General features: G+C 36.7%; 1 protein-coding gene across 1 annotated transcript; it reads left to right on the top strand.

Moving 5' to 3' along the window:
- Positions 1-1766: 1766 nt before the first annotated feature.
- Positions 1767-9897, top strand: LOC128992704 (G patch domain-containing protein 11-like). Its single transcript, XM_054416422.1, has 5 exons — positions 1767-1964; positions 3287-3525; positions 4288-4526; positions 6068-6268; positions 9705-9897. The coding sequence occupies exons 1-5, from the start codon at positions 1900-1902 to the stop codon at positions 9837-9839; spliced, it is 879 nt and encodes a 292-aa protein (XP_054272397.1). The 5' UTR covers positions 1767-1899; the 3' UTR covers positions 9840-9897.
- Positions 9898-14582: the final 4685 nt, after the last annotated feature.

Genomic DNA, 14582 nt, shown 5'->3' with positions numbered 1-14582 from the left:
TATATATATATATATATATATATATATATCTAATATATAAAATTCTCGTGTCACAGTGTTTGTCTGCAAACTCCTCCGGAACGACTTCACCGATCGTTATGAAATTTGGTGTGTAAATTCTGTAGGTATGCGAATCGGACGTAAACTATTTCCCGTTTCGAAATTCTTAAAAGGGCTCCGCCCCAGTGGCTCTGGAGTTTCCCATGTTAGCCTTATAAGAAATGGAATTAATTAATGTTAACAGCTGTTTCAATTAAACAAGTTGGTTCTGTTCTATGATGTTCAATAGCATTAAAGTTACAAGGATTACCAACAGGGTGCAGCACTATTATTTCTTTTACATTTATGACAACGGCTAATTTGCAACCAAAAGGTGAGTGAGCGTAGCGAACGAACTTCAACCTGGAGGCGAGTTAGCGTATCGAACGAGCTAACCTGAAGGCAAGTGAGCGCAGCGAACGAGCTCCAACCTAAAGGTGAGTGAGCGTAGCGAACGAGCTCCAACCCAAAGGTGAGTGAGCGTAGCGAACGAACTTCAACCAGGACGTGATTGAGCGATGCGAACGAGATCATCTTGAAAATTAAACGTAACGGTACTTTCTTTCCATCGGTCTGTCTTAGGGGAAACCTATAACTTAGGCGATACGAAGTTCGCCGGGTCAGCTAGTATATATATATATATATATTTATATACACACACCCCAGTATAAGTGTGTCCGTTAGCACGTTAAAATTGAGCAAAAACGATCCAATTTCGATAAAATTTGGTAGAAACGTGGAAACCTACGTTTTCGAACGAGTTCGCGAACCAGCATGATCTAACCATGGGAACGGTGTTTTATGGGGTAAAAATTGGGTTTTTTTCGTTTTTGACCCTTAAACTTCTCTCTAGACCATTTTAAAGAGCTTAAAAAACAAATAATTTAGTATATTGAAGTGTTTTGTATGGTTATTAGTTACGGAGAAAATTTTAAATTAAAAATTCCCATGTTATTCTTTTGGAGAATGAGTAAACTGTTGTAATTTGCTTGTTTATGCATATATTTGGATCAAACTTGGCAAATAAATATATTTATTTTATACTAAGCTATTAATATTTTACTAAAAAACGCACTTTATTACCCTCCCTGTAGGCAGCAAACCTAGGTACTCGTTAAACCTAATGTTATTTGAATAGATTGAATTAAAAATCAAATCAGGCAAATGGAAATTCGCTTAGTCTGCAGGTTTGCTGTGGCGGGGGTATATTGTTTTGTAGTCTGTTTTTATGGACAGTTAATTAGTAACAGGGCAATAGTTGTTTTGAAAAACAGAATTCAATAATTGTATCTAAAAACGCTTGCTCAATTAAGTGTTAATTATATATTTAAAATTCAAGCTTCAAATTTTACGGGATGAGAAGTCTACTTGTGTTAGAGTAGAGGATTGGTTCAGTTTTGTGTAGAAGTGTTGTTACAACGTGTACTGTCTACTCTATGATCAACGGGTGAATCCATCCAATAGCGTCGACCTTGTCGCACTATAGAATGTCGACCTTCTGGGATATCACGTGCTAAACCAATGTAAGCTACATAGCAGCCTGTAAAGTTGCAAAAGCCCTCCTATCACAATCTACAAAAAAATGTATTTTTTGTGTGTGTTGTGTTTGTTTCGTTTGTTTGTGTTTTGGTTTTTTTGTTGACTTGTTGTTGGGCCTTTCTTTGGGTTATGTCTTTCTTAGGAACTGTCAACCGTGTGTCAACCTATGAAAATTTGTCGGTTAATTAAGTTAACTACATTAGAGCCAAGGCTAATTAATTATTTCAAAACTGACTGTAAGTTAAACTTAATTATTTCATGCTGTGAATTCAATAAACAGTTCATCGCCCTTTGGATTGTAGGCCTACCTTTAAAATTGATATGAAAATGGGATCTTCAGATGAAGAAGTTGATTACATGTCTGATGCATTTCTTCAAAGTATATGGTAGGCTGTGGCTATATATTTTTAGAATACTGGTAGACCTAAAGCCTTTACATGATTGAAACGTTTACAAACAAAATTAATAAGTTAGGCTACAACTAGGTCTTTATTTTATTGCCCTAACTTACATAGGCCTATGCCTGTTGAAAATATAGCCTATTTTGCAAGGTCTGGTGCTGGAATTGCTGAAACCTAATTAGGCCATCTCCAAGGTGTACCTTAATACCATCTCTTCGTTTTTGATCAGATTTACTTGATGAACTGTGTCAGTTTTCTATTGGTGTGAACCTGGCAATAACTAGTGCACGCGCCCGGTAAAATCTATTGCTGGCCGTTTTGTGGAAAAATAAGGCCACGAAACTTATTAGGTACCGATAATGTCAACAGAGAGGACACTTTAACGGACACGACAGTATCAACATTATGTACCTGGGGAGTAAGTTGGGGGGGGTAAACTCAGCAATAAGTAGTGGGCGCGCCCGATAAAATCTATTGCCGGCCGTATTGCGGAAAAATGCGTCCGCGAGCAATATTAACGATGATACCAACAGATAGAGGACACTTCAACGGACACGACAGTATCAACATCATGTACCTGGGGAGTAGGATAAGTTAGGGGGGGTAAAACCAGCAATAAGTAGTGCACGCGCCCGATAAAATCTATTGCTGCCCGTATTGCGGAAAAATACGTCCGCGAGCAATATTAACGATGATGCCAACAGATAGAGGACACTTTAACGGACACGACAATATCAACATCATGTACCTGGGGAGTAATTTAAGGGGGGTAAAATCAGCAATGAGTAGTGTGCGCTACTTATTGCTGCTTTTACCCCCCTTTAATTACTCATGCTGCTAGACAGAAAACAACTTAAGCTTTTAGCCCCAACAATTTTAGGCCTAAATCAAAGCCATACATTGGGGGGTGGTGGAGGGAGCGCAGGAGAGGAGGGCCAGCATATCGCTTTCAAGGTCACAGTGGTTGCGTAGAGCGTGGGGAAGTAGCACTGTGGTAGCCCCGAGACACAGGCCCGCTTTTATAAACAGGCAGACTGGGCATATGCCCAGAGGCGCCAGTGGTGTGGACTGCCCGTCCGCACTAGGTAAAAAGGGAGTGCTGCTTTTGGGGTTTGCCCAGGGCTCCACTGACTCCTAACGCGGCCCTGCCGAGACATCTGTCCTTTATTGCCAGACTAAGGCGGATTTATCCGTCACCCGTCCGCGAAGAGTCAACTGTTAGGACTATATATTCTAAATAAAAAAGAGAGAGTCCTGAGTATTTATATTTGTATATATTTATTTGAATGAAACCTGTTATGTTTTAGTGGGAAAGAGGATATCAGACCTGGGCTAATTAAAAGCCACGCTCAGAAGTACGCCCACAAAAGAGAAGCAAATAAAAGTGAATGTGATGAGAAAAATCGTATTCGCAATCCGTCTCTAAAGGAAAAAGAATCATCTCACAGGGAAAGTGGACTCAGCAAGCCAATCGATCCAGAAAACAAAGGCTTCAAAATGCTACAAAAACTAGGTTTTAAACCAGGAAGTGGATTGGGAAAATCAGGTTGAGTATACCTACTGTGAGCCTACTCATAAGACTTGGTAGTCTATTACAGATTTCTCTTGGCTAATAATGCATTTAAAAAATTTTCAAATATATTGTTTTTGATTATCAAATTAAAGGGTTATCATGTAATATTGTAGTTTACTGCCAACCCTGTCATCCGTAGTACTAGTACGCATTCGGGATAGGACTCATTAAGCACAGGTGGGGAAAAAGTACTTAGCCTAGATCAAATATTTATTTATTGTATGGTATCTTTCAGTAATCAACCTTATTAAATTATACCTACGATTTACCAACTAGCCTCTAGTCTGCAATTTCTTCAATTAATCTAAAATATATTATAAATCTAAAAAAGTAGGTATGCAGGTAAACAAAATTGTCCTCAAAAGCCATTACTGCAAATTTACCTGCATGATCCAAGTAACAACCGCTTCATCTGGGTTGTAGAGAGTAGATAATGTACCTAGTATGGCTCAATTGTTAACTTTAATTATGAGTTACAAAGCCCCTCAAGCTAGACCTACATGACAGATCTGGAATGGAAGCTATCCTTGTTTCTTTTCAAGAACTGCGCCCACCCATATCAAAGGGAAACCTGTTCAACAAACCCAAACCTTGTGGCAAATCTGCATATCTCTCCTCATACTGTTGTTTGATCAAGGGGTAATTTTTATATAGGTACCGTACTGACATTTGATATTAATTTTTATTGGTTTGGTCAAGTTAATGATTACTATGTTTATTTTTGGAACTCCTCAGGGGAAGGTCGTGTGGAGCCAGTTTCAGTTGAAGTCAAAGCTGACAGGCAGGGTCTTGGGAGGAAGTCTTCTTTGGAAGAGATTGCCCGGCTACGAGCTAAATACAGAGCTGAAGCTAAAGAAAAGCTCCTCAACATCAATGACTACAGATCAAGGAAAGCTGAAGAAGCTGCCGAAAGGAAAGCATCTCTTGATCTATTCAAAAGTCAGCGAGTTTGTTGGGAGTTAGATACCAAAGAAGTAAGTTGGTTTGTGTGATGGATTTAATCCCTAAAGCAAGTAGTATTAACTTATAACTTTATTACTTTCCTCTCTTTACGCTTGCTGTGAAGTAACATCCTCAGTGGCAATTTGCAAAGATGCCTCAGAAAACAACACAACAGATATCGGCAACTAGCAGCAGGTTTAATTTTGGGACTATATTCTTATATCATCAAAGAGTATAGTCCCAATTTTCCACCTGTTTTGTATTTATTTTATTTTATTAAATTTATTCACAACGGAAAATTGCCAATACATACATGAAATTACAAAATTGTGGCATGCAATGATACAGTGAAGTAGACATAGTGTAACATTAACCAGAGTTAACAAAAACTTGGTAAATAACAATAATTTAACTAACAATAAATTAACAGCAATAAATAAACAAGAGGAAAAACAATACCAAGAGGAGGTAACAATTTAGTGGCAGACGATTGTGAAGATATAAGAATAGAAAGTGGTGCAATATGAACACCAAAAATAGCTTCAAGTAAGACGGAGAAATTGTGGTTTGTGATGAGAACAGGACAGTACAGTCTGAGCTAGAAACTAAATAATAAAGCAGCTAAGGCCCTGTACACATGAGGGCGGCAGCCGCCACGGTTGCTATTGCGCGGGAACCGCGGCGGTTAAAAGTACAAAGGAGCAAATGGGACCGTTCACATGCAACCGCCCACTTCCAATCAAGCTGCCGCAGCCATGTGTACGGTCCTATGCGGCCGCCGCGGCGGCATGTGTACAGGGCCTAAAACAGGACATGCAAATTACACGCAGCAGCTTTTGATGGTGAACAAAATTTTTCCTACAGTTATCTGACAAAGTGGGCTTCCTTGCTCTGATTATAGAACGCAAAGTAGTTAATTTCTGCATTTACTTACTTTTGCCACACTCCAGCATTCCATCCAAACAACACAAAACAGTGTGCTTTTATTAGGCACGTAATACGTGTACGCTTGAAAATAAGTTGGCAACACTTAAAGATAATACGACTACGATCAGCTGGTGCAGTGTTTCGTTTCCCATTTCGTTCAACGCTTGGATTTAACCTAACCTAAAAAGTGTTGTATAGTCTTTGAAAGACTAATTATTTATGCGTTATAGTAACTGTAGGACAAATATCATTTGTAATATGAGTACAACGTGCCACTTCACACACTAGTTAGACAAATAACTATTTCCTACAACATGACAAAGCAGGCTTCCATGCACACTGATTATAGCACGCAAAGTAGCAAATTGCTGCATTTACTTACTTTTGCCGCATTCATTTGACTTTGTCGCACACCTGTATTCCAACCAAACCACACAAAACAGTGTGCTTTTATAAGGCACATAATACGTGCAACCCCATAATACCCTAAGAGAGACAAATTTTTCTCACAAATATTTAAAAAATTGAATTTAATTTTAGTTGTGTGCTCAAGCCAATGCACCACCGCAGCTAAGAAACCTAAATGAATTCAGCTTTATAACCTTTTCAAATTCATACATTCATATTTTTGTTTGATATTTTTCAGTCTATTGAAGAGCCAGCAGAACTTTGGTTTTGGCCTGCAAATAAAGTCCCCAAAGTGCTTGAAGAAGATTTAGAAGAAGAAAAGGAAGATGAGGATGCTGAAGTTGACCAACAAACATCGTCCACTAATGAAGACGAGACTATGGACCACAGCTCTCCGGAGGAAGATAGTGATGTGACTTGTGAAGATGATACCTTCTCTGTAAGCTAATTTGTATTGATGAAGAGATGATGGGTGACGATGAGTTGTTACTGTTACAAAATGGTTTAACCTAAGATATTTCATTTCCTATCACGATTTATAAGAAACAACATTTTGAAGTGATTATAAATTTGAGTCTAACCCAGTTCATTGGGTTACTTAACACATCTAGAACATACAAGACAATTACTACAGTCAGGGTGTCCACCGACCGGGAAAACCGGGAATTATGCGTGATTTTTTTGGACCGGGAAAAAACCGGGAATTATGCTTGAATTTTGTATTTTACTGGGAATTTTCAATTTGCCGCGATCGCGCATGAAGATGACGTTTCCGTGACCGCGGGAGACGATGATGATGTCCAAACTGCCGTGTGATTTGTTAGTGATTTTGCCGCGATCGCGCATGACGACATTGACGTATACGTGACCGTGGGAAACGACGATGACGTTTCCGTGACCGCGGGAATATGACGTTTCCGTGACCGCGGGAAACGACGATGAGGTTTTCGTTACCGCGCGATACGATGATGACGTTTCCGTGACCGCGGGAGATGACGATGTCGTTTCCGTGATCGCGGGTGACGACAATGACGTTTCCGTGACTGCGGGAGATGACGATGACGTTTCCGTGACCGCGGAGACGACAGTAACATTTTCGTGACTGTGGGAGACGACGACGACGTTTCCGTTACCGCGCGATACGATGATGATGTCCAAACGGCCGCGGGGATATGTTAGTGATTTTGCCGCGATCGCGCATGCGGACAATGACGTTTCCGTGACCGCAGGAAACGATGATGATGTCTAAACAATATTGCTTGATGATGATGACCGCGGGAAATTATTTTAATTAAGCTACGATCGAGAATGAGGATGATAACTTTACTGTGATCGCGGGAGAAGATTATATTGTTTAAGACATAAGACATATTTTATTTACACAAAACGTTCTTTATAAAGTACATTTGCAGAGGTTATTATTATTATTATTATTATTATTATTATTATTATTTGTTTCCGTTACTGCTGAACAATATCAGGATTTTGTCATGACCACAGTTTAGGATTAGTTTTTAATTTTCGGATGATTTAATCAGTAATACAGTCCAACCTCAGTATAACGAATCTGAAGGGACCGAACTGAATATTCGTTATATCAAGGATTTCGTTAAAACGAGGTTCGTTATATAGAGGTTATGTTTGCAGGAATTTCGCTAAGTCGAGGTTCAGAACCAGCGTCAGTCAATATAGGTCGGGATTATACATCATTAAAACACAATTAAAGTAGCATAGGCTAAAATACTTTACAGTACAGTGTTTACATTGTACAGTAGAACCTAAACTATCCGGCATAAAAAATGGGAGGGATCTTGAATATTGCGCAATCATGAAAATGGCATTGACCTTGGTACAGGTTAAAAAACTGTAAGTTTAAAATCACAGCTTGTTCTAACCCTCCTAAAACCTAGCCAAACACTGTATTGCGTAGTCATAAACCATGTAAAGAACAAAACAAAACAGTAGTAGAAAGTTTTGTAAGCTACTGCTCGTGATAGGCCGGTAGGCTACTTACAGTATAGTACTGATTTATCACAACAGAGGAATGTCAATAATAATCATTAACTATAGCATTGGTGTTGCTAGTTGAAACAAATCGTATTGAAAACAATAAATTATTAGATAAGTCATTATAAAAGTGTATAATCATAGCCAACTTAAAGATAATAAAAACACTCGAAAAAGGATGTGAAAATAACGATGTTGCTATTCTTTCTCTTTGGTTTTGTTTTTATATTGTTTCTTAGGTTTCTCTTTATCCAAAAATTGTACAATTCACCATAGGTATCGCCCAATCACAGCTTACTAAACATTACGTCGTCATCAGTCCTCAGTGAATGAAATCAGTTCTCAGTTACAACATAGCGCGCGCAGCGACAGCAGCAGAGATGTGTAAAACGGAGCAGACGAATGTTAGCGCAAGCGATGACATCACCTTTCCATTTCATTTGATAAAGAAACAGATTTTTCAAAAACAATAATGGGGTGGGGGATTTGTTATATCGAGGGAAAGACGTAGACAATTCGTTATGCAGAGGTTAAATTCGCAATGTAGAGGTTCTGACAATGATAAATTCGCTATATTGAGGTGTCTTATTATAGCCGAAATCACGAAAAATTTGTTTAATCAAGGTCGTTGTTATGGTTTGTTTGTTATGTAGAGATAAAATATACATTGTGTCTTATGGAGAGTTCTAGGGGATTTAAAAAAATTTGTTATATCAAGGAATTCGTTGTATCGAGGTTCGTTATATCAAGGTTAGACTGTATATAAAAATTGAATATTTGTGTCAGGCAATATTACAGCAATCATAAATTTTGTTTCTTTACCTGAGAATGCTCTTTCCGATAACTAAATAGCGAGCTGTGTTAGCGCTAAAACAGCATTGCGGGAGTTGGCGCAAAACACGTTGGAAATTTTAGTATAAAAAGTACGACCGGAACTACCTGGAATATTTTTTCATGAATTTTTTCTGGTTGGCCTGGTGGACACCCTGTACAGTACACACAGTCATGTTTTTCAAAATATGACTGACTGTGTGTACTGTAGTAATCGTCTTGTATGTTCTAGGTTTTGTTCCTATGAACAAAAGGACTTTTTTAAATAAATCAACAATACAGTAGGTATAGCCAAGATTAAGTGAGTGACAGTTCAAGATTATAATATCTTTGATGATCTTGGATCTTTTGGTCATAAATGAGCCATTTATCTTGTTTTTCTAGTGATATGACGGTTTGAAAGGTTTGCTACATCCAACTTAACCCTCATACAGTATCTAATTCACACATCCTGCTTCCTGGTACAGTGATTGTTCAATTGCACTCAAAATTTGGTCCCAACATAACAGATATTGTTGGCTTGCCCCCACTAACATATTATACTAGGGGCCACGAGAGTCTGCAGTTGTTGGTTGCCAATAGCAAGACTAGCGCGACGTTGCAGCATCGCCCGTTCACTAATTTTCGACTCTAATTAAAATATACTAAACAATATTTTCTAATCAGCTGGTAGATTTGACAACACCCTAATGTCCTCATTGGCTCCTTCGAAGTCACGTGGTAAATAGGTTCCTCCCTCAACTGCAGACTCTCGTCACAGAAAACATACTACTATAACCCAGAATGCCAACCGCATGGTAAAAAGCATTAAGTGTTTTGAGAGAGCTTTGCCTGTCAATTTGTGGGCAGCGCCACCAGCGTTGCTATGCTGAGTGCATGGCAACGCTGGTGGCGCTGCCTCTCAAAACACTTAATGCTTTTTACCATGCGGTTGGCATTCTGGGTTATAGTAGTATGTTTTCTGTGCTCTCATGGACCATACTGTAGTTATTCACGTAATTTGATATCTGTTAAATACAAGTCTTGTGATGCTCTAGGTTCAAGAGAAACTGGAGATGCTCACACTCTACCTGAGACGGACCTACTTGTACTGTGTCTGGTGCGGCCATACTTTTGAAGACGAGAGAGACTTACAGCAAGATTGTCCAGGTCCTCTTAGGGAAGACCATTAAACTAGTCAATAGTCAAGCTCTAAATATCTAGGTTTCTTTGTAAATAACTCTTAAATATTAAGTACTTATTAAAGACCATTGGAATTTTGCTAAACCAATGTTTTACCTTTCCTGAATGCCTACCTATAGTTTTTGGTACAGTGAATGAATGGGTATATTTTAATTTCTAAGATTCCTTGGTACAGACTGAATTACAGGATAACTAGTGTTAAAACACAAAGTTTAAAACTAAATCTCATAACTTGCATAAGACACACATTAATCATTTTAAATCTATTTACTTATTTAATACGCAAGCAGATTTTTTGTGACAATTACTCATCCGAAACTACTGAACCGATTGACATGTTTTTGGTGTCATTGGAAAGAGCGTAACGTGAATTTGTCCAGGGAACTATCTTTTTAGGGAAGTAAATAGAGAGTGAGGCCATGGGGCCCTTTAAAGTTCCATAAATATTTCTCCATAAGATTAACATGGGAAACAAACATTGTTATGAAACTCCAGCTGTTGTCAGAAATTAAAAGTGAGAAGAAGAACATATGTTAATTGTAAACAGTCAATAAGTTTGCTAATTTAACAGTTTGCTACAAACATTAATTACTGACTTGGTTGAAATGAAACATGTACTATTTGAATTTGGGTTGGTGTAAATATTACAATGTAAAAAGCGAGAGAGTCTGGATAATTTGATTGATAATATACTAAAACAAAACCTGAAATAAAACTGCTGCATTTCTTAGTAATCATTGAAAGAGCCGATTTGCAAACTATGGAAAAATAGGAAAGTCATAGATAGAACACCACCAAGGAGAAGAAATAGAAATAATGTTTTTTTTTAAGAATTTATAATCATTATTATGGACAACCTAATGCGGCTAAGAGTAAGGCTATTTGTAGGAAACTCCATAAAACAAGATCAGCCTTTCTCTCGATTTCAAGGATTTCTCTCGAGTGAGTCAATTGCTCACTTTTCTCACTAGTTGCAAAAATAACTATTGTGTAACTAGTGGGCAAAGTGGCACTTTGCTGCACACGGACACGAGCACGAGAGGAATGATCCTCGAGTGCAGCAAAGGCCTTTTGCACTAGTGTTACACATTATATTTTTTTTTCCTACAGTCACTATAAAGCATATAAATAATTAGTCTTTCAAACACTATACAACACGTTTTTAGGTTCAGCTGGCAACACAAATAGGTGCCCTAGAGAAAGTAGTACCCGGTCCGTATCACTCCGCTATTTTTCCTCGGCAAGAAATGTGCTCCGCGTTTTGAGAATATAGTTCCGTATGTTTTCTGTAATTTGAAGTGGTTTCCGCGCCTAAAAAATGCTTTAAAGGTATTTTCTTGTTTATTGAGATCGTAGGAATGTTTTAAAAACGTTTAAAAGAAAAGTCCAGAAAGTTCAGAAATACCGAAACTATAAACACGAAATGACAGGTTAATCATAGTTATATGGTAAATATCGCCAGCATCCAGCTATTTAGGGTTCACATTATAAACACTAGTCACCTGCTCCTGCACCACTCTTCTTTGATTTCTTTTCGTTGTAAACTTCATTTCTATATATGAATCACGTAGACTTTTTCTCTTTCATAATAGGTACCAAAACTAATTTTAGTCTAGGTTCAGTTGCTTTGTTCTTCGCAGGTCTTCGACTTTGATGATTTGACTCATTATGACCAACAGAATAGTTCTCTGTTTATGATTATTCTTGAACTATTTTTAAGTATGTGAAGTGGATGATTACCTTCCCTCCAAGGCTACTATCAAAAGTAGCCTTTGATCTACCCACCTGCCGAACCCCTAGAAAATAATACTTTAATACTTTTCAATGAAATGACGACCATACAAAAACAAAGTAGGCCTAGGTATTTAATTAGTCCTTCCCTGTCTACGATGACACTAGTCTCATTCAATGGAGATAAACAACTTGGAGATTATAAATTTGTGATAAGATTTTCAAGTCTTCAGAATAGATCTGTAATAAACGGTATCAGCATTCTGACACATACTTTCTCCCATAAGTTTGTCAAAAACCTTTATCATGTGTAAGCGGTGAGAGTGTATATACTGAAATGGGATTTGTACAATTTTCTTCAGAATTTAAAGGACTATAACATACTAAATTGTTATCAAAATTGTTCGTGCCAATTTTGGGAAAATCTTATTTTCTGTTATTTTATGGGGTTTTTATGGGAAAATAACATAATTTACAATAACTTTTGAACCGTAATTTTTACAGAAATGGGATTTGTACCATTTTGTTCAGAATATAAAGGACTATAACATACTAAATTTTTATCGAAATCGTTCAGGCCATTTTTGGGAAAATCCTATTTTTCCGTTATTTTATGGGGTTTTATGGGAAAATCCCCATAAAAAATTATAATTTCTAAAAAATGAAAAAACTATCAAAATTGTAAGGACCATAACATACTATGTTAAATCAAAACCGGATTTTTGTCTAAAATCCTATTTTTTGTTATTTTATGGGGTTTTATGGGAAAATAACATAATTTACCATAACTTTTGAACCGTAATTTTTACAGAAATGGAATTTGTACCATTTTGTTCAGAGTTTAAAGGGCTACAACATACTAAATTTTTATCAAAATCGTTCGAGCCATTTTTGAGAAAATCCGATTTTTCCGGTTTTTTATGGGTTTTTATGGAAAAATCCCGATAAAAATCAAAATTTCTAAAAATGAAAAAAACACCTGGAGCTACCATGGATTAGAACCTACATACCAAATTTCATCGAGATCGGACCACAGGTGTAGTCTCTAGCTCTGTACACATCCAGAAATTAGTTGAGGCTAAATCTTCCATCAAATTTGGGTTTTCTCCCATAAGATTAACATGGGGGAATCTAAATATTTAATTTCTAAACTTTGTCTCCACTAATTTAAGAAAACGACTGGGCGTAGAAACTTAGTAGAGGTGTCCAAAGAAATGTCTTGGTCTGTAGATGAGTTATCAAAAGAAAAACGAAGTAAATTCCCTTTTGAGAGTTACTGAACTGTCCAAAGGAAGTATTTGTAATGTTATTTTCTTTAACTCTTAGAGAGCCTTTGAATGTTATAAGGCTAACGAAAAAGCGTTGTGCATGTTTACTAGCGCTACTCAGCAACAAAAATAATTTAATTTATCTCTAAAAAACATATTCTTAAAGTGCACTGAGCAGCAGTCTAAAAAATAATATGTAACTTTCTTATAGTTACAAAATGCTCAAACTCGCATTGTGACATTAATTTATGAATCGGCTTAAATTTCTCCAACAGTTATTCATCTGCAGAAGAAGTTCAGTGTGCTCTTATCGTGTCTAATAACATCCAAACACAAAACCTTGCCTAAAATGGTACCTTTCTTGACACATTATTTGCAGTGGCCTATATTACGGACCGTGGCCCACTGGGTTGGTAACATCATTGAAAGTACCGGTAACACGATATTTTGGCTGGAAGGGTAAATACTATTTAAGAAGCTACTGTCATGACAGAAAGGTCATATTTCTTTTAAAATAGATCACATTATCCTTTATAAGTTAATTAACAATGCATGTAAACGTCAATATTTACGTAACAGCCAATTTACAGTATTTTTTTTTGAAAAAGCTTCCTACTGGAAAGAAGCTATGGAAAGTGAAATGAAGTAGCACAAGGAAAACCAAACTTGGACCCTGGAGAAACTGCCTGCAGGAAAGAAATGTATAACATGCAAGTGGTTATACAAAGTAAAAACTAATCCTTTAAATGAGGGAAAGTGTTAAGATACGTGATTAACTTATCTATCATTTAAAGAATTTTCCTCTATGTTTTTTTTCTTTCTCTCAGCTGTGCTATATTAATTATGAAGTTTTGTTTAATATGAGTTTGTAGATAAAAACATAACAAAAATGTCTAAACCCAATTTTTCTTTCCTCATCTTTAATTTCAACATTTTTCTCTTTGTAAATGCCATATTGCTATTTGATTTGCATTATTTGTTGCTAATGAAGCCACCCGACCATATAAACGAGGAGGCCCCCAACCGTCGATTTCACCTAGTAAAAATAAACGGTATCAGCATTCTGACACATACTTTCTCCCATAAGTTTGTCAACAACCTTTATCATGTGTAAGCGGTGAACGTAAATATACGGAAATGGGAATTGTACAATTTTCTTCAGAATTTAAAGGACTATTAACATACTAAATTTTTATCAAAATCGTTCGAGCCAATTTTGAGAAAATCTGATTTTCCGTTATTTTATGGGGGTTTTTATGGGAAAATAACATAATTTACAATAACTTTTGAACCGTAATTTTTACAGAAATGGGATTAGTACCATTTTGTTCAGAATATAAAGGACTATAACATACTAACTTTTTTATCAAAATCGTTCAGGCCATTTTTGGTAAAATCCTATTTTCCGTTATTTTATGGGGTTTTATGGGAAAATCCCCATTAAAAATCAAAATTTATAAAAAATGAAAAAACTATCAAAATTGTAAGGACCATAACATACTATGTTAAATCAAAACCGGTTTTTGTCTAAAATCCTATTTTTTGTTATTTTATGGGGTTTTTATGGGAAAATAACATAATTTACCATAACTTTTGAACCGTAATTTTTTACAGAAATGGGATTTGTACCATTTTGTTCAGAATTTAAAGGGCTACAACATACTAAATTTTTATCAAAATCGTTCGGGCCATTTTTGAGAAAATCCTACTTTTCCGGGTTTTTATGGGTTTTTA

Source organism: Macrosteles quadrilineatus, unplaced genomic scaffold, assembly GCF_028750875.1.
Source record: "Macrosteles quadrilineatus isolate MER2022 unplaced genomic scaffold, UCM_ALF_1.0 Scaffold_4__1_contigs__length_99947679, whole genome shotgun sequence".
In the NCBI taxonomy this organism is placed as follows: Eukaryota; Metazoa; Arthropoda; class Insecta; order Hemiptera; family Cicadellidae; genus Macrosteles; species Macrosteles quadrilineatus.
This window is presented reverse-complemented; position numbering and strand designations above follow the sequence as displayed.

Excerpts from the sequence above, each read along its gene's own strand:
- LOC128992704 (XM_054416422.1), top strand. The coding sequence starts at position 1,900 with ATGAAAATGGGATCTTCAGATGAAGAAGTTGATTACATGTCTGATGCA. Across the intron at positions 3,526-4,287 it reads AAGTGGATTGGGAAAATCAG|GGGAAGGTCGTGTGGAGCCA; the intron begins GTTGAGTATACC and ends GGAACTCCTCAG. Across the intron at positions 6,269-9,704 it reads GTGAAGATGATACCTTCTCT|GTTCAAGAGAAACTGGAGAT; the intron begins GTAAGCTAATTT and ends GTGATGCTCTAG.